The sequence below is a fragment of the Schistocerca nitens genome, chromosome 3, assembly GCF_023898315.1.
Source record: "Schistocerca nitens isolate TAMUIC-IGC-003100 chromosome 3, iqSchNite1.1, whole genome shotgun sequence".
NCBI lineage: Eukaryota > Metazoa > Arthropoda > Insecta > Orthoptera > Acrididae > Schistocerca > Schistocerca nitens.
Window position 1 is genome coordinate 581,491,429 of NC_064616.1, and position 27,233 is coordinate 581,518,661.

A 27,233-nucleotide genomic window follows, 5' to 3' on the forward strand; every position below is an offset into this window, starting at 1 on the left:
TGGGAGCGGTTTTACTGCCCGGAGCTTGTTTCCTTGGAAGGATGACCAAGCATCCCACCACAACGACACAAGCCTCTTACAAACATCCCCACGAACGTCAAATGACGGGACACAATGGGAGGCTGGCCGAGGCAGGAGGACTGCAGCCTTGGCTGCAGCATCCGCAGCCTCATTCCCAGGCACTCCTACATGTCCGGGAACCCACAGAAAGCTGACAGGAGAACCATTATCAGCGAAAGAATGGAGGGACTGCTGTATCCGTTGAACCAAGGGATGGACCGGATAGGGAGCTCCAAGGCTCTGAAGAGCACTGAGTGAGTCAGAGCAGAGTACATACGATGAATGGCGGTGGCGGCGGGCATACTGAACGGCCTGATGGAGAGCAAAAAGCTCGGCCGGAAAGCTGGAACATTGGTCGAGGAGCCGGTATTTAAAGTTGGCGGGCCCGACGACAAAGGCACAGCCGACACCATCGACAGTTTTGGAGCCATCGGTATAAATAAAGGTGTGACCGGCAAGTCGAGCACGAAGTTCGACAAACCGTGAGCAATACACTGCAGCCGGAGTACCCTCCTTCAGGAGTGAGCTGAGGTCGAGATAAATATGAACCGGAGCCTGGAGCCAAGGTGGTGTCGGGCTCTCACCCTCTCTGAAGGTGGTAGCGAGGGCAAAATCCAATTGTCGAAGCAGGCGACGGAAGCGGACTCCGGGGGGCAGCAGGGCAGAGACATACAACCCGTACTGACGGTCGAGAGAATCGGCGAAGAAGGACTCGTAAGAGGGGTGGTCGGGCATAGACAACAGCCGGCAGGCATACCGACACAGCAGTACGTCGCGCCGGTAGGTCAATGGTAATTCGGCAGCTTCAGCATAAAGACTCTCGACAGGACTAGTGTAGAAGGCCCCGTTCGCAAGACGTAACCCCCGATGGTGGATGGAGTTGAGACGGCGTAAGAGGGATGGCCGAGCAGACGAGTAGACGAAGCTCCCATAATCCAGCTTCGATCGGACTATGGACCGATACAAGCGAAGCAGGACAGTGCGATCCGCTCCCCAAGATGAACCACTAAGAACTCTGAGGACATTAAGGGAACATGTACAACGGGCTGCCAAATAAGAGACATGCGGAGACCAACACAGTTTTCTGTCCAACGTGAGCCCAAGAAACTTAGTTGTTTCCACAAATGGGAGAACAACGGGACCGAGATGTAAGGATGGCGGGAGGAACGCTTTATATCGCCAAAAGTTGATACAAACCGTCTTCTCTTCAGAGAACCGGAAGCCATTTGCCACGCTCCATGAGTATAGGCTGTCTAGACAACGCTGAAGGCAGCGCTCCAGGAGGCATGTTCTCTGGGCACTGCAGTAGATCGCGAAGTCATCGACAAAGACAGAGCCGGAGACATTAGGTGGAATACAATCCATAATTGGATTGATCGCGATGGCAAAAAGGGCTACGCTCAAGACGGAGCGCTGAGGCACTCCGTTCTGGAGGAAGACGTCGGACAATACGGAACCCACACGTACCCTAAACTTTCGATCCGTTAAAAAGGAATCAATAAAAAGGGACAGGCGACCGCGTAGGCCCCACCTGTGCATAGTGCGGAGGATACCTCCTCTCCAACAGGTATCATAAGCCTTCTCCAAATCGAAGAACACGGCTACCGTTTGGCGCCTTCGCAAAAAGTTGTTCATGATGAATGTCGACAAGGTCACAAGGTGGTCAACAGCGGAACGGCGGCGACGAAAACCGCATTGGACATTGGTAAGTAGCCGTCGAGATTCAAGAATCCAAACTAACCGAGCATTAACCATGCGCTCCATCACATTACAGACACAGCTTGTAAGAGAAATGGGGCGGTAACTAGAAAGAAGGTGTCTATCCTTCCCGGGTTTGGGTATAGGAACAACGACGGCGTCACGCCAACGCATGGGGACCTGACCTTCGGTCGAGACGCGATTGTAGGTACGAAGAAGGAAGCTTTTGCCCGCCGGAGAAAGGTGTGCCAGCATCTGAACGTGAATGGCATCTGGCCCCGGAGCAGAGGACCGGGACAGTGCAAGCGCACGATCGAGTTCCCGCATAGTAAAGGGAGCATTATAAGTTTCCAGATTCAGCGAGTGGAAGGAAGGTCGTCGAGCCTCTTCTGCCTCTTTCCTGGGAAGGAAGGCAGGGTGGTAATGAGCGGAGCTGGAAACCTCCGCGAAAAACCGGCCGAAGGCGTTGGAGACATCCACAGGATCAACAAGGACCTCATTACCTGAAGTCAGGCCAGGTACCGAGGAGTGGGCCTTAATGCCCGACAGCCGGCGCAGGCCACCCCATACGACAGAAGAGGGAGTAAAACTGTTAAAGGAGCTGGTGAAAGAGGCCCAACAAGCTTTTTCGCTGTCTTTGATGACTCTACGTCATTGCGCTCGGAGTCGTTTGTATCCAATACAATTCGCCAACGTAGGATGGCGGCGAAAGGTGCGTAAAGCACGTCGTCGAGCACGGATAGCGTCTCTACAAGCCTCGTTCCACCAGGGGACGGAAATGCGACGTGAAGAAGAGGTAGTACGAGGAATGGAACGTTCGGCAGCATTGATGATAACAGCCGTGAGGTATTCGACCTGACTGTCACAACTGAGAAAATCGTGGTCCGGAAAGGTCGCCAGGGAGGAGTAAAGTGCCCAGTCAGCTTTCGGTATGTTCCAGCTCGAAGGACGTGGGGATGGGGTGTGGTGCAGGAGACGAACGACACAGGGGAAGTGGTCGCTCGAATAGGTGTCAGAAAGGACATACCACTCGAACCGACGGGCAAGAGTGGTAGAACATATCGAGAGGTCCAAGTGAGAGTAGGTATGAGTAGAGTCCGAGAGGAAAGTCGGGGCGCCAGTATTGAGGCAGACAAGATTGAGATGGTTGAAGACATCCGCCAAGAGTGAGCCTCTTTGACAGGATGCAGGAGAGCCCCAAAGGGGATGATGGGCATTGAAGTCGCCAAACAATAAAAACGGCGGGGGAAGCTGAACGATCAGGTGCATCATGTCAGCCCGACTAACAGCAGATGACGATGGAGTGTAGATGGTACAAACTGAAAAAGTAAAAGCAGAAAGAGTAATACGTACAGCTATTGCTTGGAGTGGGGTGGGGTGGTCAATGGGATGGGATGGTAATAGACATCGTCCCGAACGAGCAACATGACCCCACCATGAGCTGGGATACCGTTCACAGGGGTGAGGTCATACCGCTCCGAGGTATAGTGGGTAAAGGCAATACAGTCAGTCGGGCGCAACTTGGTTTCCTGGAGACCAAGGACGAGCGGACAGTGCAGGCGGAGGAGCAGTTGTAATTCCTCCCGATTAGATCGAATACCTCGTATGTTCCAATGTAACAAGGCCATCGCTAGTCAAAAAAGAGGGGGAACGAGACGGGGGAAGAGCTGGTCACCTCGACGGCCGCGGAGGGCCAGGTTTCGAGGGAACAACGCTACAACCGGCGGGAGGCGGATCCTGGTCCATCGAGTCGTCGCCAGCTGCGGCCGCTGTCCCTGGTTGTGTAGGAGGGGCAGCATCATTTGCCGACGAGAGGCCAGCTGAACGCCTGGCAGCAGAGTGTCCCGGCGAAACTGAGGACGGCCGGGAGCAGCGACTCACGGATGGAGCGTCAGACGAAACGCGCCGGGGTGGAGAGGGGGATAGAGACTTCTTCTTGGAGGCCTTCTTGGAAGTCCGAGAAGGCGCAGGGATTGGTGGGCTGGACCCGAAGAAGGTCCTCACGCGCGGGGTCCGTTTTGGAACGCCGGACCTCGGAAGCTGGGGTCCGGAACGTTTCCCCGATGGACGCTTCTCAGGCGGCGGGGGGGGGGGGGGGGGGAGGAGGAGGAGGAGGAGGAGGAGGAGGAGGAGGAGTAGGAGGAGGAGGAGTAGGAGGAGGAGGAGTAGGAGGAGGAGGAAGGGTGGCCCCTGGGGCAGAGGGGGCGGGGGCCACAGGGGAGGAGGATGCGGAAGGGAGGGATTTGGGAGGCGGAGGCAGAGACCCCGGATGGGGGGAGGAGGCAGAGGGGGGACAGGATAAGGGTGAGGATACCGCGGAAGGAGTGGACACAACTGAGGCAAACGAAGTGGTCAACGGCATGGGATGGAGGCGGTAATACTTCTTCCTGGCCTAAGAATAAGAGAGACGATCCAAAGTTTTGAGTTCTTGTATCTTCTTCTCCTTCTGATATGCGGGGCAGTCTGAGGATCTAGGCGAGTGGATGCCACGACAATTAACGCACCGAGGTGGTGGGGTGCATGTATGTTCCTCACGAAGAGGACGCCCACAATCGCCACAAAGGGGCTCAGCCTCACACCGTGACGACATGTGCCCAAAGCGCAAACACCGAAAACCGCGCATAGGAGGCGGGACGTAAGGTCGCACGTCGCACCGGTAGCACATCACCTATACCTTCTCCGGGAGAACGTCCCCCTCGAAGGCGAGGATAAAGGCCCCGGTGTCGATGCGACGGTCTTTGGGGCCGCACTGGACTCGCCGGACGAAATGCACGCCTCGGCGCTCCAGGTTGGCCCTGAGCTCCTCATCAGATTGCAGCAGGAGGTCCCGATGAAAAATAACCCCCTGCGTCCTATTTAGTGCCAGATGCGGGACAATGGACACTGGGATGTCCCCTAGGCGGTCGCACGCCTGGAGCGCCGCCGACTGTGTGGCGGAGGTGGTCTTTATAAGAACGGACCCCGAACGCATCTTACTGAGAGCCTCGATTTCCTCGAAGATGTCCTCAATGTGCTGAACAAAGAACATGGGCTTGGAGGTGGCGAACGTCCCCCATCGGTTCGAGAACAGACCAAATAGCGGGGGAAGTACTTCGCCCCAAGCCGGCGGGCCTGTCCCTCCTCCCAGGGAGTGGCCAAGGGGGAAAGGGCAGGAGAACCAGAACTAGAAACAGTACCTTTCCTTTTGAAAGACTCGGCCGCAGAGCGACCTGATACGTGTTGACGTTTCATCTGCGAAACGTCCGCCCCGATAACACCCACTCCGACCAGGGGCTCTCCCCACGGGCGCCACCCAGCCTCAGCAAGGGCCACCTGGCAGGATGACCGTTGCCGGGAGTCCTGATGCCCCAAGGAGACGGGCATCTACTCCTTGGCCGACGTGGGGAGGGTGCAGCTCAGGTATCGGCAGTACGATCCCTGTGTTGTCAGGGGGCTACAACCTAGAGGGTACATGACGACCCCACCACAACGGGCTGGCTACCGTGCTGTATTTCTGGTGCCATGGAAAGTCCATCACGATCTTAGGTGCAGATCGAGACGCACTATGGGCGTAACTTGTACAACCCATCAGGCGTTTAGGCCCAATTTGAGGAATAATGGGTATGGTTACAACGCCGGTACAATGCTGAGTGCCAAGGTCTCAGTGCACTGAGAACCAGTGGTACACCACGTAAGGCGTCCTTCCCCAAAAGGCTCATACTTCTGTAGAATTTTGAAAAATGGAGGTCAAACCCCAAGGGGAACCATCACATGGAAGGCCGAAACGGTTGAAACTCCTTTTAGTCGCCTCTTACGACAGGCAGGAATACCGCGGGCCTATTCTAACCCCCGAACCCGCAGGGGGGGACTCAGGGTGTACTGAGGACAGCATGTGTTTCACGTAACTTGTTTGCTTGAAGCACAATAATAGTCCAATTCTGATACCTTTACTTCAGTTCCATATTCTTCATGTATTCAGTTAAAGTGAAAATTCGCGAGGAAACAGAGGTGAGCTATTTCACGGCCTTGCATGTATGCCTATTCGTAAGTAACTAAGCGAAATACTTCCGTGACTAATTCAATTAGCTTTAACTCTGCATCATTTTTGCTCGTAACGACTATTCAGAAACAAGCACTCGCTGCATTAGTAAATTATAAGGTGCGTTCAGTAACTAACGCAACATACTTTACCTGAAAGTAAGTTGGTTTTATTCAAGATTCCAAGACGTTAAATTATTCCCCCCTCCTTTGGCAACAAAACCCTATTTTTTCCAACATAAAATTAATTCGATGCGACGGCCTTACGCCACCTTACTAGGAAGGCCTATATTGTACCATTCTACAGGTCGACGTCGGAGTCTTTATGCATCAATAACCTCCCCATCAACCACGTACTGCTTCCAGCGGAGTGCATCTTCCATTGGACAAAACTCTTTGCTCTTTATGGTTTGCTCTTTTTGCTGCTAGGCGGCGAGCAACCCGGCAGGCACGCACCTTCGAGTACACCAGCTGGTGGACGAGTATCAGCATTACCAACAGAAGTCCATTTAAGCAGCGAGGCGTTTGTCATCCGTCTATTACCACGAGTGTGAGTGTTCGCACGTTCCAACACTGTAGGGGGTCACTGCCGTGTGTAGCCGTCCAGCACGCGGGATATAGGACAGGTTTGTGCGACCTTTTTGCGATGACAGACTCCTCGCCTAAAGACTCACGGTGCTTTTGTTCACTGCCAGATCTCCATAGGCATCCTACAAGCGCTTATGATTATCGGCGATTCTTTTGTTTTCCGCCAAAAGAAACTCAGTGACAGGTCTCTGCTTGGAACGCACCTTCTTTACAGACGCCATTTGGAAGCTATGTGTAGCGCTTCCGCCTCTCGGAACTTCATGAAACGATAGGGGCTGACTCGGGAATATTCCACGATGTCCCAGAATAAATCCTACAATTTTTCACCCGACATTAATCGAAGAAAAGATGTGTTGCATTACTTGTTGATAGCGCCTCATATTTTCAGATCACGGAAGGTAAGCTCGCCTCGAGAGCTCCAGGGCAGCAGCTGTTTCGTCATCAACATTATGTTTTGCGACGTTACATAACTAGGTTGCAATCAATAGATCATTGTAGATGCCAAGAGAATTTCCGTTGCGTTATTTATGCGTGTCTAACCATGCCGGAGGGCAATTAGATCGCGGAATAATATTTTCTACGGGCTTTAATCACTTTTCAGACATGGTATCTTACATCAGAGCTATTTCAAGTGGAAATTTGCTATTAGCGAAGTCACATCTAATTCAGACAGAAACAATACAACCCTAGTTTCGCCACCGACATTAAGTGGCAAACACTGGAAAAGTAATGAGCAGTACGTGCCTGTTGTCGGATGAGGTTGTCCCTGGCGGCGAGCTGCGCGCGGATGCTGGCCTGCTCTGAGCGCAGCCGCCGCTCCAGCCCCAGCAGGGCGGCGAGCACGGAGTTGAGCTGTCTCCGGCGTAGCCTCGCCTCGGCGCTCAGCAGCTGGCGCCAGCGGGACTCTTGCGTGCTCAGCGCCAGCCGCGCCAGCGACAGTTCGCGACGCGTCTCCGCGCAGCACGCCGCATCTCCCTGAAACACATCGACCTTACATCAAAACACGAATCTTTAGTACATTAAACAACTAACACTTTATAGTCAACACCCCATCAGCAAATACACCATCTACTCACATTAACACTACCAACGCCTATGTTCGACGTGAACTGCAATAACCACTCACGGACGGCAAGTGGCAGCACTAGCAGTATATGGTATATAAAGCGTGTCTGGGGGATGTGGAAAACAGTGCAGCAGTTGTAATGCTGAAACGGAGCAATTTATCTGACGTCCAAAAGGGCATGATCACAGGCTTTCGGCCAAAGGTGGAAACGGTTAAGTTTCGAAACTGTTAGCGTGCAGCCGTGGTTAGAGTATACCGTGCATGGCAAAATGGCGCTTTCCTAAACCGGCACAGACGGAACTGTAGTTCACCAAGGCCCACAGAAGGCAGGGGTGAACGACGGCTGCGATGTGTACGAGCTAAAAGACGTGCAGCTTTCGAGCAACTGAGCGCGCAGATGAACTAAGGGGGCCACCGATATTGTCTCCTCAACGAGCGCAGCAAGCACCTGGTTCATGCATCAATGCCGATTGTTGTCCATCGGTGACGAAGGCTGGAATTTGCATGCCAGTACTGCAACTGGAAGCCACTGGGTGACTACAGATAGTCTTTTCAGGTGAATCACGTTTACAGGACAGATGGCCGTTGCCGTGTACGGCGTGAAACGTCCTAAAGCAAATACCCGGAAACAATCGTCGTAAGGGTCAGGGCTGTAGGGAATTCTCAGGCTGATGTCATTCTGGAAGGTACAGTAGACCAACACAAGTATGCCTCTATCCTTGGGGAGCATGTTCACCCCCAACATGCAGTTTGGTTTTCCTCTTGGCACGACAGAATCTACCAGCAGGACAATGCAACGTCTCGCACAGCTCGCAGTGTACATGCGTGGCTCTAAAAGTACCAGGGTGAGTGCATCGTATTCCCTTGGCCACCAGGCTACCCGCATTTAAACTAATCGAAAATCTGTGGGGGCTACGTCAATCGAGATGTTCGTTCCATGGATCCTTAAGCGAGAAACCTAGTGCAGGTGGCCACGACAATGAAGTCGGCATGATTTCCACATCGCTGCCGCTACTTTCCAGAGCCTAACTGACACTTCCTGAACGTCTCGCAGCAGGCCGCGCTGAAAAAGGTGGTTATGCAGGCTTTTGAAAAATGGTCGTATGTGACTGATTAGTGCACTATTGTACGAAAGATGCCTGCGCGCTAACAAGGTTACGTGTCGAGAGCAGCACTCGCTGTCACTACAGCCAACTTCTCAGGAAACTTATTTGTACCGCATTAACTTACTATCTGTTGCGGTGCAGCATTTTTTTCGCAAAAAATTCCGTCAGTGTGTTTTGAGATAGACTTCTCAAAAACCAGTGTTATCGGTTAGAATATTTTAAATCGATCTGTTAAAACAACGCCGGCCGAAGTGGCCGCGCGGTTCTGGCGCTGCAGTCTGGAACCGCGAGACCGCTACGGTCGCAGGTTCGAATCCTGCCTCGGGCATGGATGTGTGTGATGTCCTTAGGTTAGTTAGGTTTAACTAGTTCTAAGTTCTAGGGGACTAATGACCTCAGCAGTTGAGTCCCATAGTGCTCAGAGCCATTTGAACCATTTTGTTAAAACAACCTGACACTGAACAGCTGCACTCGCTTCTGATGACGTATTACACACACACACACACACACACACACACACACACACACACAGAGAGAGAGAGAGAGAGAGAGAGAGAGAGAGAGAGAGAGATCGACCTCATGAGGTGTTCAGTTCAACTAACACAGGAAGGGTATTAATTATCGTATGTTGCCTGTCTACAACAGTCATGGAGGCATTATAATTTTTTTAACCGCCAGTAGGTTGAATTAAGAAAGCCACAAGCTGGCGTAAATCAGTAAGATTCGAAACAGTTGCCTTCGAACCTGAACCGCAGACACGTCGTTGCGGAAGGAGACTGTTTTCCCGTTTCTCGGGCGTGTCATTGTTCTGCTTCCACAGCAGGTTACTCAACCTAAACGCCAGGTGTTTATCTCGACCCTCCGGAAAATTAGCCGCAGGAATCGTCACAACTGCTGCCACCGCCGCTCCTCTTGAGGTTAGCTGCAGGAACAACATTTCTCTCCGAGTAGACACCACTGAGGTGTCCCCGCAGCCATAAAAACCACGGCCGTACACTCTCCGAGACCGTTCGGACATGAGATGGTCGTTCATTTTGTTGCTGGCCTTAGACGGTGCTTGTTCGCGACAGTGTTGCTTAATAAATAGTTCGGAAGTTGGTACCATTAGAAATGAACTGGCTCCCATTGCTTTGGAACCAGTCTTGTATAAAATCCGAGGAGTAACAGATTGCGCCACGGGAGTCTCCACGTGCCAACTGCACCCGCCATAATCGCGTTGCAAGTTGCCAGAATGAGATTTCCACTCTGCAGCGGAGTGTGCGCTGATATGAAACTTCCTGGCAGATTAAAACTGTGTGCCCGACCGAGACTCGAACTCGGGACCTTTCTCCGCAATATCCTTTCTTTCAGGAGTGCTAGTTCTGCTTGGTTCGCAGGAGAGCTTCTGTAAAGTTTGGAAGGTAGGAGACGAGATACTGACAGAAGTAAAGTTGTGAGGACCGGGCGTGAGTCGTGCTTCGGTAGCTCAGATGGTAGAGCACTTGCCCGCGAAAGGCAAAGGTCCCGAGTTCGAGTCTCGGTCGGGCACACAGTTTTAATCTGCCAGGAAGTTTCATATCAGCGTTGCAAGTTGCTTGCATCGTTCACTGGCCGATGCTGATTTCATAATTTTCTTGCTTCCTGCCCTTTGCATCCCATGGCCAGCCACGCTGTCCCTTACAAGTTAGTAGTTACTTTGATTCTTCAACAAGTTTCACTGGATGGGATTCCGTAAGGACTATCACTTATTATGAAATGAGATAGGAGTCTGAGGTCTCCGCGGTCAACGGACGGAAGATTAGCTGAGATTTCCTTTATCTGCTAAGAGGGAAATTTTATCAGACAGGACACTCAATACAAGTCCATATCTTCGTAATACAAACTCTAGATGACATTTTATGCATGTCGTTCTTAATGCTGTATATACTGAGGAGGAGGAGTCAAGCAACTAACAAGATTAAAGTTTTTCTAAGCCCCGTCGAAAATAAATTTAACTTTTTAATTCCAAGTTGATATCACAATGTCTTGTCTCTTTCCTTAAATCCCAACTTCAACTAGCTAATGGATTCATGCCCTGTTAAAGAGCCCTAATACTACCTAGCACATGCACTCTAACAGCACTTTTCTAAAGAACTGATACACGACCTGTTTGGAATTTCACGCTCGCGCACGAGAATGCTTTTTTGTCGGATTTTTGTATTGAAAAACTAACTTCATGGCTCTCTAAGGATCGTTAACTTCTGGTTTCAGAAATATTTAACACTTTTGGGAACATCCCCCACATCCCGCGTCCGGCCATCCTGATTTAGGTTTTCCGTGATTTCCCTAAATCGCTCCAGGCAAATGCCGGGATGGTTCCTTTGAAATGGTACGGCTGACTTCCTTCCCCGTCCTTCCCTAATCCAATGAGACCGATGACCTAGCTGTCTAGTCTCCTCCCCAAAACAACCCAATCCCAATATCCCCCACAACTTGCCTCCTATATCAAAGAGGCTTGCACTCGACTTCGCGAAATTCAAGAAACTCGTGGAATTTTATTAACTTTCAAGCCTTTTAGCAGGTCATCATAATGAGCAAAAATAGAATGCACGCAGCTACATTGGTCACATTCTGGTTGCGCTAGTAGACAGAACAACCCATGTGGAAGGTGCTGTTCCCTGTCAGTGCCCTTTGGGAATTCATAAAAGCACCTGCTGTCATGGGGAAGACTCCCAAAGAAAAGGAAAAAAAATCGCTCTGAGCACTATGGGACTTGACCTTAGAAGTTACCAGTCCCCTGGAACTTTGAACTACTTAAACCTAACTAACCTAAGGACATCACACACATCCATGCCCGAGGCAGGATTCGAGGCAGGATTCGAACCTGCGACCGAAGTGGTCGCGCGGTTCCAGACTGTAGCACCTAGAACCGCTCGGCCACACCGGCCGGCGGGGAAGACTCAAGTCCTGAAGCCAGTATAGCAGGCACGCCAATGGAAACAACCACATAACACGGCCAAGAATTATGCTACAACAATTTTCTTGAAGTATCTATCAATTCAGGTTTTACATGTCTAAGACTCTTTCTCATGAGGTGTAAGACTTACCACCCGTGCAGCTCCTTTATACAGTATTAAAATTCGGAACCACGGTGGAATTTTGTTCTATTGAGACGACCACTTATTCTACTACAAAAGCAGTAAGCTGTACAAACACGGACTCTTGTTTCCAGAATGAGATTTTCACTCTGCAGCGGAGTGTGCGCTGATATGAAACTTCCTGGCAGATTAAAACTGTGTGTCCGACCGAGACTCGAACTCGGGACCTTTGCCTTTCGCGGGCAAGTGCTCTACCATCTGAGCTACCGAAGCACGACGAAAGGCAAAGGTCCCGAGTTCGAGTCTCGGTCGGGCACACAGTTTTAATCTGCCAGGAAGTTTCACGGACTCTTGTTAATTGTCAGCTAAACTCTTAAAATAACATGCAATGAAATATGGTTATCGTGTTGAAGCAGTAAACCTGTAAGTACCATACTGTATATCATCGTTTGTCGGAGAAATTAACGGTAAACTCTTTGCAAAAGTAACAAGGAAGATACCGATTCAACACCTGTGCTAATCCGAAAAACCACACAACCGAAATGACCAAGGAATCTGCACCTGTTGTCTCGTCAGAATCGTGGACGAGTAAATGAGAAGATCCATCAAACTCCCTCGGTAAATAACTGGCTGGCGAATTCTTCCGACATTTTGTGTTGTTTAGGATGTTTCGTTTAGCTTTCACAAAAATTTATAGAATTTCTTGGAGTGATGTCATTTCGAGAAGAGCTCTTGCAACAATTTGTTCTTGTTCCTGTGGAATTTTTTACGCGAGCCTATTCATCTACTACCAAAAGCAGAAGTCATCCGCAGCAAAATTTCCTACGTTGAAAGAGCAACATTCGGTAAAAAAAGAAAAAAACTAATTCTTACGGCATTCTTGGCTCAGAGATTCCGGAGCGCAGATTCAGCAGCCTAACTGTAATTTTTTTTTCTGTCCTTCGGGCACAATGGCACCCTTCCTTCGCCAAGGTCGAAGTTACTTTTTTTTTTGTATATGGTAATTGTATGTGACTAATGTTCGTATATAGTGTGGTGTGGTGCCATTCTTTTTTTGTTGGATTATGATGATAGTGGGGGGGGGGGGGGGGGGGGGAGCGGGCAGCGGTGTCGACACACAGCTTACTCTCGAGTAAACACCAGAGTGTAGTAGACATCTAGTGCCACGTAGCTCTGGAAACCAACGAAGGATTTTTTGTTTCCATACCGTGAAAGATCACTGCTGTATTGCGTTCTGCTGAAGGTGGACCAGCACCGTATTAAGCAAGCGGTCACAAGATTTTGGCTCGTCAGTGTAACTAATTTCATGCTATGATTTTAAGTCACTATTTTTCTCTGTAGGACTGTTATCTCTATGATTTAGAAGAACTTTCATTTGAAATCTGACCGCACGTGAACTATGATTTCTTAGCACACACTACAGTAACGTATTAATTGGTAATTTTCTATGTGCACTAAACGCGGAGCCTCCGGTTTTTCTATGGCCTGCAATGTCCAGGTGGTATCAGACCGCGAATATTCAACAAGAGTAGGCACACAGCTTAAGTATTCTAATGAAACAGAGACCAAATATCTGTTATAAACATGTCAAGTTTTTGTTAAAGGTAAGTCACATAGATCCACCTGGAGTCCAGTCTGGTAACCACGTTCGCGATCTGGACCATAGTAACATATATACATACACAGACAGCTGAAGAACGGAAATTCTCACGCCGAAACCACAGAACGTCTGCTAGCTTGTGACTTGCGGCTGACGATATGAACTTTTTCAGAATGAACTGAAGCATCAATTCCGCTAACACAAGGGATACGATCTATGTTTTGAGCACATCTTTAGCCACTATCTGGGGAAGTGCGCAAATTCATGGAGCTTTCATATTCAACTGACAGTCGCAGAAGTTGCAGGCTTCCCTTCAATGGCAAGTTATCACATTTGCCACAGCAATATTTTAGGTCCATTTAACTTCGATGAGGAGACGTAATTCGCTGTAAAGGGTAGACCGTAGTCAAACTCTACTCTTAACAATTAGTACCCTAGGTTACTTGTAGTATAGTATCTACGTCACTACAATGCGTTGGGAAGTACGGAAGCTGTTTGCGTAAATCGGATACAAGCTTGCTTGTTTGATTGATTCAGTTATTCAAATTTTTATTTTTCATTATGATTTTCATACAAAATCATTGCAGACAAATTCTAGAATTATATGTATTGATAGCTTTCAGTCGATACATTCCAGTTAACCTTACTATTTAAGATTATAAGAAATAAGTCAAATTTTACAGAGTGTTTTCTTCTATGTAATGATGATGGTGAGGGGGGGTGGGTGGGGGGAGCGGGGAGCCGTGTCGACACACAGCTTATACTCTCGAGTAAACACCAGAGTGTAGTAGACATCTAGTGCCACGTATGGGAGCGAAAGCTGGGTGGATTCAGGTTACCTTATCAACAAGGTTGAGGTTACGGATATGAAAGTAGCTAGGATGATTGCAGGTACTAGTAGATGGGAACAATGGCAGGAGGGTGTCCACAATGAGGAAATCAAAGAAAAACTGGGAATGAACTCTATAGATGTAGCAGTCAGGGCTAACAGGCTTAGTTGGTGGGGTCATGTTACACGCATGGGAGAAGCAAGGTTACCCAAGAGACTCATGGGTTCAGCAGTAGAGGGTAGGAGGAGTCGGGGCAGACCAAGGAGAAGGTACCTGGATTCGGTTAAGAATGATTTTGAAGTAATAGGTTTAACATCAGAAGAGGCACCAATGTTAGCACTGAATAGGGGATCGTGGAGGAATTTTATAAGGGGGCTATGCTCCAGACTGAACGCTGAAAGGCATAATCAGTCGATGATGATGATGATGATGGACGATGATGATGATCCTGGAATTTCACAGTTATATTTTATCACAGTTTTGTTTTAATGCGCCCTCCGTATGTTTTAACTTATTCTGGGACTCTGTCGTCGGTACAGAAGTCCAAACGAGTAGAAAAGAAGCGGTGAGTAGCAGTAGCAGGAAGCAGATCAGAGCCCGCCTTAGTACGGTACGCGCGCACACACCGGTGAAGGCCGGCGCAACCGCTGCATGCAAATGTCGTAGGTTGCTCGCTCCTCAATCAGTTCACAGGCTCCTGCTACAATGCTTAAAACGTTTACTAATTCAGGAACCCCTACGTAAATCAGTTCCAAGCAGCGTTTTTTACAGTTGAATTAAACTTAATACCGTTTAAAAGTATTTTCGGACTTCTCCTGTTCATTCGTTCCTGTGGATCGTTTACACTACGGAAAGTGGTTTGCTCTGCCCTGGAGGTAATGGACGGGTATTTTCCTAATCCTCCTAAACGGGTAGTGATCCGGACGCACGAGGCCGGATCAAGATCGAGTGCTTCGAACACTCATTGCAGAGGAACTTGTTAAAATCGTGTCAGGAAGCATCAAGTACGGAAGCTCTGGAAGCGAGAACAGAAAATGGCCAATGAAAATGCCTGAATTCTGCTCCTTGTTCGGTTCCGTTGGAAAGCCTAAATGTTGAAGCATTTCGTTAAGCGGTTTGAAATCAGCCGACAGCCCTCAGGCGCAGGTGTGGTGTGCCCTTAGAGGCGGAGGGACTGTTGCGGAACTTCTTTCTGGACTCAATTGTTGATGATTCTGAGTAGCCAACGAAGTTCTTCCAGCACTTCAATTCCACAACAACCTCCAATGCGTTTCCGTGAGCCGGCGTGCATTTCTGCTTAGGCACTTCAAGGTTTTCAGTGCGACTTTTCCCTCTGAGTGAACATGCATGCGCCCGATAGGCACACCCCTTGCATAAGATAGCGGAGGCAGAAGCTAGCTCGACGGTTGGTGGTTCACTAAACAGAACAGACTTGGTGACGTTTGATTGAAGCAAAGAGATTCGACCGTTTCCGTGGGAATTTGACAGTGGTTTTTGTGACACTTTTTCCTTTATTGACACTAACTTTTATTTCTGTTTTGTTGTGTGGATATTATTGGCGGAAGTTGCTACGTGTCAGTTCGAGGCCGTGTAGGCACTGTAAACGGCGTACATATTACAGTCCAGTGGTAGGACCTGGGAATATTTCTGAAAGTGTCCGCCCCCGGTAACTGAGTGGTCAGCGTGACAGACTGTCAATCCAAAGGGCCCGGGTTCGATTCCCGACTGGGTCGGAGATTTTCTCCGCTCAGGTACTGGGTGTTGTGTTGTCCTAATCATCATCATTTCATCCCCATCGACGCGCAAGTCGCCGAAGTGGCGTCAGATCGAAAGACTTGCACCAGGCGAACGGTCTACCCGACGGGAGGCCCTCGTCACACGACATTTCCATTTCTGAAAGTAGCTAGATTGCTAAAGGTCTCATGATTGACACTGGAGTAATGGAAAGTTTAACCCTGTCTCGTGTATCAAAGCGAGACTGGCTTATTTAGAATGATTTTCTTTTGTGTAGCAGAGAGCAAAATTAATACGGTTCCGACAATGAACGTCCCCAATTAAATCCCCGGAGTAATACGTCGCTTTGTCTCATGCGGCACGCATCATCGAGAGCACTTCTATTCAGGCTGCAGCTGCGAGTGTGAAGCACCGCTACGATACAGAAGCTCTGAGGAAAGGAATATCTAGCTGTAACACTATTTGAATGATCTCGCCTTGAAAGAGTTTAACGTATTTGGTTTCTATGACTCATCTAAAACAATAAAAAGCTAGGTATGGTTCCGAACTTTGTTATTGTCTGCCAGTATGTATAAGGAGCAGTCCAATGAAAACGAGACAGATGGAAAAGTGAACCGCTCATTATTTCGAAAGTAATAGTCATAACTTAATACATTTATCCCACTGTGAGACAAGACAGTCAGTGCCTTCATGGAAAAATGTTTTCGGTTGTCTACGGAACTAAGAGTGTACACAGGCTTGCACGTATTCGTCCGAAGGTAACCGACGGCCACAAATGTCTTTCTTCAGGGCTCAACAGATATGGAATCGGGGCTGTATCGAGGTTTGTGTAAGGGCTTCCCAGTGAAACTTCTACAGCGTATTCCAAACAGTCTAGAAGAAGATGTGGAACCGGTGCAGAAGTTTCAATGGGAAAGTTTCATATCGTACACAAAGTCTCGATCTCTTCCCCATGCGGTTTCCACATTTATGGGGCCCTGAAGAAAGACATTCGTTGAAAATTTGCTTCCGACGAAGAGGTACACGCCTGGGTACACTCATGTTTCAGCAAACAATCGCAAACATTTTCCCATGATTCCAGAATGAGATTTTCACTCTGCAGCGGAGTGTGCGCTGATATGAAACTTCCTGGAAGATTAAAACTGTGTGCTGGACCGAGACTCGAACTCGGGACCTTTGCCTTTCGCGGGCAAGTGCTCTGCCATCTGAGCCACCCAAGCACGACTCACGACCCGTCCTCACATCTTAAATTCTGCCAGTACTTCGTCTCCTGCAAGGTTCGCAGGAGAGCTTCTGTAAAGTTTGGAAAGTAGGAGTTGAGGTACTGGCAGATTTGAAGCTGTGAGGACGGGTAGTGAGTCGTGCTTGGGTAGCTCAGATGGTAGAGCACTTGCCCGCGAAAGGCAAAGGTCCCGAATTTGAGTCTCGGTCCGGCACACAGTTTTAATTTGCGAGGAAGTTTCATTTTCCCCATGATGTTATGGACCGTCTTCTGCCACAGTGGAGTAATTGTTTTAACAGTTTTGAAATAATAAACAATTTACTTTTCCCATCTGTCTAGTTTCATTTGACTGCATCTTATATATGCATGTGACATTGCTTTGCACATTCTTACCGGATGTATAATAGGCTACGCCTAAATAAGTTCATATTGGTTTTTATTATTTTGTTCTTGTTATACACCTTAATGCGTGTTATTTGCCTCTCAGCTTACTCGGCAGCTTCCTTTGAGTGTCAGCTGAGACTGGAACGTGTCAACTGTAGGAAGAAGGAAGGAAGGAAGGAAGGAAGGGAGGAAGGACGGAAGGACGGAAGGACGATTAGGGTTTAACGAGCTATCTACGTCAAGATCATAAGATGTAGCACATGATTGGATACAGGGAAAGTGATGAAAGAAACAAGCCGTGTCCTTTTGAAAGAAATCATTCCAGCATTTTGGTTTGAGGGAGTTTGGGAAATCACGGTAAGCTTGAATTTCTATGGCCGGACGGCGATTTCAAAGGCTATCCTCCTGCGTGTTTCCGTCTCGCTCGGTCGTGTTCACTCTAAACTACAAAACCTTAGTTCTTTTTGTCCTCGAAAAGCAATTTTAGTATATGTTTTGGGAGTATATTTTAGGATTATATCGGTAGTTATGTCTTTTGGCCCTCTCACAAATGCTAATTTTAAATAAACTGGTGAACTACAACTCACAAGGGACTTAATATGTGTGTCCCCCATTCCTGGAAAGGAATTTAGGATACCACGTGAAAATAAGGAATGCTAACCGACAAGGAGAGCACATGGATGATGTGATTATACTATCACATCAGGTATGTGCTCTGGGTGACTGGTTTCAGTGTGTTCTTCCGTCTAACCGCCGTACTCTCGCACCGATTACAGCACCATTTACCACGAATATAAAAGAACAGATTCGGATAAACTAGATATTTTTTGGCATGGAATCCGAATCCGCAACAAAAATGGGGTTCCCACCTGATAATAGAGAGTACTTCTCCCTTGGGGCGGGGGGGGGGGGGGGGGGGAGAGGGACGGGGTGGGTTAGGGGGGGGTGACCAGTATTAGTATAGACAGATATCTCCTCTGAAAGCCTCTTTTCATCTGAAACTTTTTTCATACGACGCGTATTTTTTGAGATATTTAGTTGTTACAACACACACGTTTAGTTAAGACCTAGAAGATTTGGGAAATTTTCTGAGAGATGCAAATGTTTCTCATTGCTTCGAAATGGGATCCGCAGCGTGTACCAAGTGATCAAGTAAAATCATTTTCCTTTATTTGGCTGGAATCATTTCAGAATATGCAACTGATGATAGTTCCATGTAAATATGTACATGTAATCTGGACTTTAAATGTACTTTTCCTGAGTTATTCGTACATACTGATCACTTGAAATTGACCACAGTTGTCGAAATAAGCTGACTGTGCGACATATATTACTTTGTTTAGTAATTATAGCTAAATAGATAAGGTCACGTTAACAACTTGTTATTTACCAAATTGCTACTTCTTCCTCATAGACCTCCAGAAGAATCACCATTTGCCATCCGCTATACGTCTGCACTCGCAACAGAAGAGAACATGATGCACTCCAATCAACTAATAGCGAATCCGTCGTGAAATAGAAACGATAGAGCGCCCACAACTCAAAAATGATCATCGGCACAAAAACCCAGTTTAGAGGTTCGTATTGCGCTGAAAACGGAATGAGAAAGTGTCTTTACCCCACTCCAAACCAAGGGAACACTGTATCAACGCCTATGCCTAGTACCATGTTTCGGCAGGTAGGGAGTAAACTTTTCTCGCCAGAACACCTGCACGCAAGGCATATATCACAGTGACAAATGCTGGGCGTCGTCCAACGTGGTCGAGAGAGAAACACCACGGGGCCACGGGACCGTGGAGATGCTAGTGGACTGGGAAAGATTTTTTATCATGTAATGTGTCCGATGAAGTGTGTGGGTTGGGAAAGTCTGATGAACGGTATGTACTGGCGCATTTGAGTAAATAATGTGGCACTACTACTATCATCGAACAATTCTCAGCCACCACGTCGGCGGCTTATCTCCACAATTTGGGTGAATACAGCTGCGGGTTTCCCACCTCACAGAAACCAGAGATCGATGCCGGGATCCGAATCCAGGACCTCCATTCAAGAGAGAATGACAAGTTATTAGACTACCACTCGACTAGGTCTACTGTTACAAAAGCAGATATATAATTATAGACTGTTGGTTTCTCAGGGAGAGGGTTTCGCGCTTCTTGCAGAGCAACGTCGCATTGTTTACGACGAGTGTTACAACGGAATTTTGATAAGTTCTTTGATTTGCACCAGCAAACAATGTTCTGGAAGCTACGTTTGTAAACTCGGAAGACTGCACCAACACCGGCGAGGGGGGAGGGAGGGGGGAGGAGGAGGAGGAGGAGGAGGAGGAGGAGGAGGAGGCGGCGGAGCGGTTTCTGGCCCCCAGCTTATTGGTTATAAATTGTCCTAAGCAGAATTCCGATTTGTATCTAACTTAAATTTTATACAAAGAGCAGCAGCGCTAAGTTTATACTCAATAAAAGATGGATACCGTTAAATATCTTAGTTCATTTTCGAAAATGAACTACCTTAGTCCGTAACTGGCGAATTAGTACACCCGCGTGGATCGTGGTTGTTAAAATTAAAGATCCGATCTTCTCCGTTGTAGCAAGGGCTGTTTGACGAACAAGAAATCACCAACCGTTTAATGTTAGTCTTTTGGTGCAGTTGTTATACCAATTCTTCATAGGAAGATTTCCATGGGAGAGTAAAACAATTTCAGCTGTGAATAATTTACTTTTCAGTAATTGTGAAAACAATTACCTTTCACTGCAATGAAACGCTTAATTATACCATGATCGATTTACAGACTTCTAACCTTATCACACCTACCTGTTCACAGGGAGATACAATAAAATGGTGCAATAATTCCTTTACATATTATGTGTGTGCTAACAAATTTGTTAACGTCTCCCGGTCATGAGATTAACGAGTCTTACATTAATATTAAGAATGTGTAAAACGAACGAATGTTTTTAATGTCTGACAAGCGACGTGTATACCGTGATGTCTAACTTACGTACTGAAGGGTAATATGATGGTGTAAGCAGTTTGTTTATACCATAAATTAGCAGAACAAAGTGGGAACACCACAGGTTTTCTTAAATACGTAATTTAGACATCATTATACCAATTTGATACTGATTTGAGGGTCGTTAATCAACCACCGGAGGTGGTAAAATTTGTTAGTACATAGAGAATATGTAATGTTATGTAGTCCACTGGTTTGCTGCATACCACTTAACAGGTACATGTGATGAAACCAGTAAGCATCGAAACAGATTATGCTACAATAGCATTTAATTGCAGTTTAGGACAATCTCTCTTTTCCTAACTGATCATACGAATGCGTTACCTGCAGCCCCAATCTACGACACGAAGTTTAATTACATGTATGTCACCTTCACACTTTCATCGTTTTCAGTATTTGCAGTCAATTTCTCCCGACTTGCGTCAGCATGCGTGTCATTTCAGCAACGCCTTACTCACGCGAGGAACCACGAATTTCTTAAAGTGGTTTGATTTGTCTGAAATTGGCTGCAGCACGCGATCGCGCCACACGACTTGCCGACGACCTTGTCCTGCCTTTGGGAGTGCAGCCTGCAGCGTGTATCTGATGAAGTAAGCGACTGCCAGGAAGGCCGTCCACAGCAGCTGTCCGCCGCGCGGGGGCGACATGTGTTCTACCGGATACTGGCTGCTGCTGCTGCTGCTGTAGCTTATCTGATCTCAACTGCCGCCAGCCGGAAACACAAATGGTCCGCCTGCATCACGCACACTGCCAACGCGTACTCTGCCTTCTGCCGAGACAAAGCGAATTGTCTCAATAAGGCTAGCGGGGAAAATCCATTGCAGAAGATACTGAAGATAATGGCTGTTTATCTAAGAGTCATTTGAAGGCGGTTTTCCCAAGTTCATCTAGGCAAATGATGAGCTGCTTCCATAATCACGCCTCAGAAAACTCCAATAGGCAACTGATGGACTGCAGAAGTTCTTCCTAGGTGACGCCAATGCAACAATGCAACTTTCCTGTTCCAAGTTTTACGCTTATGCAAGTCCGTTGCCACTGTTTATTAATGCACATTTCTCCGCCACAAAAAGGTACAACGGACTGAACCGTTAGCATGTGACTAGAAGCCGAACTTCTGTTTATAGTGGATTGCACATCGTAATCTGTTACCAGTCAAACTATTTTTGCCGATGTGCTGTGGAACTGTTTCGACGCGGAAGAAGTGTGCGCGCACGTGTGTGCGTATTCCAGTGCCTTGCAGCGCTTCCATAGGTTTCTTCTCGCATGGCTGGTATCCATGGATGATATAAATAAAGCTAGTAGAATTTTCGTTTGAAGTTTACTGCTGAAGAACCGTTTAACAATTTTGCCATCATGACTGTTTTGATGCACAATACAATTTCTAGCATAACAGTATAGCTTAATCATTTACGAACACTACGCCGATCATTCAAAACCAAAGTCACGTGTTTTAATGTGTTACACAAAAAGCACACTGGGAAGTTAGAGATATTATTAGCTTTCTCACATACTAGTTTACTGAAATTTATGACCGATTACGGAGCTGCAGTCATTAGATCCAATGAGTACGGCAGCGACACGTAAGCAAGCATTCAATACATTGGCTACGATGTAATGCACTGACTATGCAGGTGTGTGTCCCTGCTGCACTTTCATCGTGAAATGGCTGCAAAGGAGAAACCAACCATTAACTTTTCGTAACCAATATGCTACCAAGGCTCTGAATTCTATAAGGTAATCCGTTACAAACGTTGTGTGTCCCCACCGCCCTCATTTCGCGAAAATGTCAGTAAATCGTGAGTAGCTTAGTCTACGGAAGCTAGCTAGAATTATTCCTTAAATTAAATATGCGTGAAATCTTATGGGACCTAACTGCTAAGGTCATCAATCCCTAAGCTTACACACTAATTAACCTAAATTATCCTAAGGACAAACACACACACCCTTGCCCGAGGGAGGACTCGAACCTCTGCCGGGACCAAATTATTCCTTCAAAGAGACACTAATGTATGTATAGTTTGAACATCGGACTATTGACTGTTCTATCAATTACATTAATGGAAACTTGAGTTTATTATTTCTCTATCCTGGAGCTCCTCTGATTTATTGATTGTGCATCTGTTCTACACATAAGGTGTTTTATGTAGGATTACAAACACGGAGTTATCAGTCTGATCAGTATTTTTCTCGACGCCAAGGCTGAAGGTACGATTTCTCAATGTACTCTCATCGGTAACACATCAGTAGTAAACTTTTTCAAGTATGATTGCACGATAGGGTTACGATTGGAGAGCTAGCTATCAGATGCTGTAATTGTCCGTTCTGCGCCACGTGAGAAGAAAGCTGCTACTCCGACTTCATTGGTGACGCCTGCAATCAGACTGCTGCTTCAAATCACTTTGGTCATGTTTTAGTTCCTTGTTATTTATGTTCCACGCTTATCTATTACGATTCTGTTAGTTTTGAGACATCACTAACGTTATCTATATAATCTCACACACACACACACACACACACACACACACACACACACACACACACACACAGTATTACCGCAGGTCTAATAAGCCACGTTCGCCACTTGTGTGGTATAACACCGGCGTAACACACTTTCTCTCTCGCCTTTAGACTTTGTTGCACCTGAAGCACTTCCGACAAACAGCATGTCAGCAGGCTCCAGGCTCCCTGACGGCGTGGCGATTGTAACAGCCGATTGAGCTCAAGATGAGCAAAATGTGCGTCATCAGTGCATTTGATCGCGGGTGCTCGACACGGGGGAAGCTTTCACCGAGGTCATGCACGCACTGGACCTTCCGCTTGTGAAGAGTATACCATGATTACCTCGATTCGGAAATTAAAAAAAAAAGAAATTCCAGCAATTACAGTCATCTGCTGTGGGTAGCTACAAGTTGGTGAAAAGGGTCACTGCCGACTACCGCGGACTATAGCGGCGGAAAGATGAAACACAGTGCGATTTATCACAGTGCAACAGAACTCACTGGCTCCATGCTGGACGTCGTCGTCGTCAACGACGACGACGACGACGACTGGCCATTCCATGACTCGTAATGGGGTACAGACTCCACTGGTCCAAACTTGCACCTCTACTCACCGGACGCCACGGTTCAGAGACATTAGCGTGTAGTCAGAACCCCGGACGAATAGCTTGAGAAACTGAGGACACAACTGACGAGTCTTAAGCGTTTGTATTCCACCAGGTTAGGAAGTAAATTTATTTTAAAGAAGAATTTTGCAGGCGATGAATTGAGACCCTTGCTGAGTTTACCATTGTCTAGCCAGCGAACGGTATAGAAACCTACTCTCTATTTGTAAGCGTCCGTTGGTTCGCCTTCAACACCTCTCAAGGAACCTATAACTTCACCAGGAAATCATCCCTTCGTCGCAGTGGTTAGCACACTGGACTCGCATTCGGGAGGACGACGGTTCAATCCCGCGTCCGGTCATCCTGATTTAGGTTTTCCGTGATTTCCCTAAATCGCTCCAGGCAAATGTCGGGATGGTTCCTTTGAAAGGGCACAGCCGGCTTCCTTCCCCATCCTTCCCTAATCCGATGAGACCGATTACCTCGCTGTTTGGTCTCTTCCCCCAAAACAACCAAACCCTATCCCTTCGCCCCCAGTTGTTAGAAACGTTTTAGCAACACATCGGGTCACGCAAGCGAAGTGTCCCTGGTCACCAGATTACAATCCTATACTGCGCATTTGGGACGCTACAGGGCGAGAGGTGCACACCCCGTTCTGACCGATCTGTGAAATATGGGCGGTAGTGACGGGTCATAGACTGGGATATCTACCAAAAGCTTTCGGCGCTTCGAGGAGTGCATTCCACGGAGCGTCGATGCAGTCATGATTAACGCAAAGTACAGAAAGTAGCATCCTGTAGCTACAACATCAATGAGTCATAATTGGAATCGGTACACTTTTACAAACACCAGGTTCACAAGGCTCAGTCGTACGTAAGGCAGGAGTCAGACTACAGTCCATTGGTGGAATGTGGGGAAAATGCAGTCAATCTACATTCACGAATCACTTGTGCGTTCTTTATTAGGAGACTGCTCGCATGTGTGGGACCCATATCAGATTGGACTAACTGGGTGCAGTAAATGTACAAAAAGGGTGGCAAGAATGGTCAGTTGATTTTACTCGCAGGAGAGCGTTGCGGAAATGAAAAACCTGCGTTGGAAGAGACAGACATATGCGAACTATCCCGCAAAAGCCTACTTACAAAATTTAAAGAACTGCATTAAGTAAAGTATCTACTCTTCAGCTTCCTACGTGTGAAGACGAAGTCACAACAGCAAGCACAGTAGCTTTTAAGCGTTCATTAATTCTTCCCTCGTTTCATGCACGATTGGAACGGGAAGATAACATGTGGCACCATTGTATGTATCCTCTCTCATGCGTTTCATAGTGGTTTGCAAAGGATGGATTCAGACGCACTTTTAGAGTGAAAGGAGAGGCTAAACGCTATTTGGTAGGTGCCTCTTATTTCGGCTGCACTTAAGATTTTACCATACCGCGATTTGACAATATAGAAGCGCCGCAGCAGCTGTTATGGCTATGTTTAACGCTTCCTCTTACAGGCATTATGTAATGAAATCCAAATTGCTGCTATAGGTGTTTAGTGTTTCCTGTTGAGAATGAGCCATTATGTTAGATTGCCAGCTTCATATCATCTGCGAAAGTTACATAATATTTTTATTTTGTTTTATTATAATGTTGTTATCGTATTTTTAGATACACATACAAATTTTGTACTTACGTCCACGTATCATCAGTGGTCTCTGTCACTATATTCTGTAGCCGCGTGGTGTAGAATTAGGACTTATGTCATAAGAAGTTTTGTGGTTTGCTGCTGTTAATCGCCCTGTCCCGTAATTTTTATAATTTGACGTTTAACCGTCAGATTTGACAGATTGACAGTATCAACAGTTGGTCAAAGATGCTATGCGTTATAGTTGCTATGGTAAGTTTATATCATTTTGGGCTGCATGTATGATCTTTTTAATCGGTGTGTGTGTAGGTTGTCGTCTGTCTCTATCCGTTATCTTTGGTTAGGTATTCAATAAAATTTTGTATGAAATTTTCATGTTTTAAATCTGTTTGTTAATTTAAAATATCGTCAGGAAATTTAATTATTAGACCTTCAGATAACATATATGAAATTTTCATTGCTAACTTCATTTGTTCTGCTTTGTGGTTATCGTTTTTTAAGTAGTTTAAGAATGTAGACGGGCTATTTTCAGATACGTGGATGACACTTGCCCTTATAGATCGACATCCAACATATCCATGAAGCAGTAAATAAACCACTTCCTAAAATGCACTTTACCCTGGAAACAGGAAAGAGAAAATCAATTTCCAAGACCTCAAATCATTATCAATAATTCACACATTTTCGAAATTTACAGAAAGCACACAACAACTGGCAGCATTATAAATGCTAATTCATGCCACCCAAACTCTCATACTTCCAAGCTGCCATACAAAAAGAAGTCTGTATATTGCGATATATAGAACAACAAAAGCCGGCCGTGGTGGCCGTGCGGTTCTAGGCGCTGCAGTCTGGAACCGAGCGACCGCTACGGTCGCAGGTTCGAATCCTGCCTCGGGCATGAATGTGTGTGATGTCCTTAGGTTAGTTAGGTTTAAGTAGTTCTAAGTTCTAGGGGTCTGATGACCTCAGATGTTAAGTCCCATAGTGCTCAGAGCCATTTGAACCACAACAAAATGGTTTCACCCCGGACGTAGTAATGCAGATATACAGAAGAAAAAGTACACCTTCACAACCAAAAATTCGTAAGGACATAATATTATCCAGTTAAACACGAAAAAAGACACCAACATACATACACACCTGTAAAATATTTAGGCACGATATGAAACAAAGTACAACCCAAGTATCCAGATCGCATATACACCCCCTAGAACCAACAACAGTATCCACCATTAACTTCACTCAGGAAAAAAAAAAATTACAAATATACAGAAAACCAGGCATATACAGAATCTAATGTCAGGATTGCACTGCATTTTACGTAGGACAAACAGGGCACAACTTCAGTTTAAGATATCGACAGCACAGGATAACCAAAACGCAGAACGAATGGAGTTAGCAATGAAAATTTTGTACACGTTACCTAAAGGTCTAATAATGAAAGTACTTTAAGAGCTAGAAATCTACATAATCATAATTCAATGTCCTGACGATGTTTTAAATTAACAAATATAAAACGTAAAAATTTCACACAAAATTTTATTCAGTACCTAACCATAGATAATGCATAGAGACAAACCTACAGACACACCGATTATAATGGTCAAACATGCAGCCTAAAATGACAACATGAACACACCATAGCAACTGTGACCGTGTAGCATCTTTGTCCAACTGTAAGCTGTCATTCCGTCAGAACTGACGGTAAAACGTCAGATTATAAAAATTACAAAAAAGGGCGATTAACAGCAGCAAACCACAAAACCGCTTATAACTTAAGGGTCATAAATCTACACGACGCTGTAATAGAATACAGAGTGACAGTACCACTGATGATATATGGCCCTAAATACAAAATCTGTATATCTGAAAATAAGATAACCAACATTATTATAAAATAAAAATATTATGTACTTTTGCAGATGGACTGAAGGTGACAATCTAGCCGACGTAGATCCATCACAATGAAACACTAAACTCCTGTAGCAGCAATTTGGATTGCTTTATGTAAAGTCTCTAAGAGAGATTTTCAACGCTGCAGGACCATTGGATCGTAAATTTAATGCATTCGTTTGCATCACTTCCGCATGTTCAACACACATTATACTAAATTTTAGAGATTCCT

General features: G+C 46.6%; 1 protein-coding gene across 1 annotated transcript in view; it reads right to left on the reverse strand.

Moving 5' to 3' along the window:
- The window catches only part of LOC126248493 (uncharacterized), a 218,829-nt gene that overhangs the window by 24,558 nt on the left and 167,038 nt on the right, over positions 1-27,233 (reverse strand). Inside the window, exon 3 of the mRNA XM_049949524.1 lies at positions 7,108-7,338. Within this exon, the coding sequence (XP_049805481.1) occupies positions 7,108-7,338 (231 nt within the window). The remainder of the gene's footprint in view (positions 1-7,107; positions 7,339-27,233) is intronic.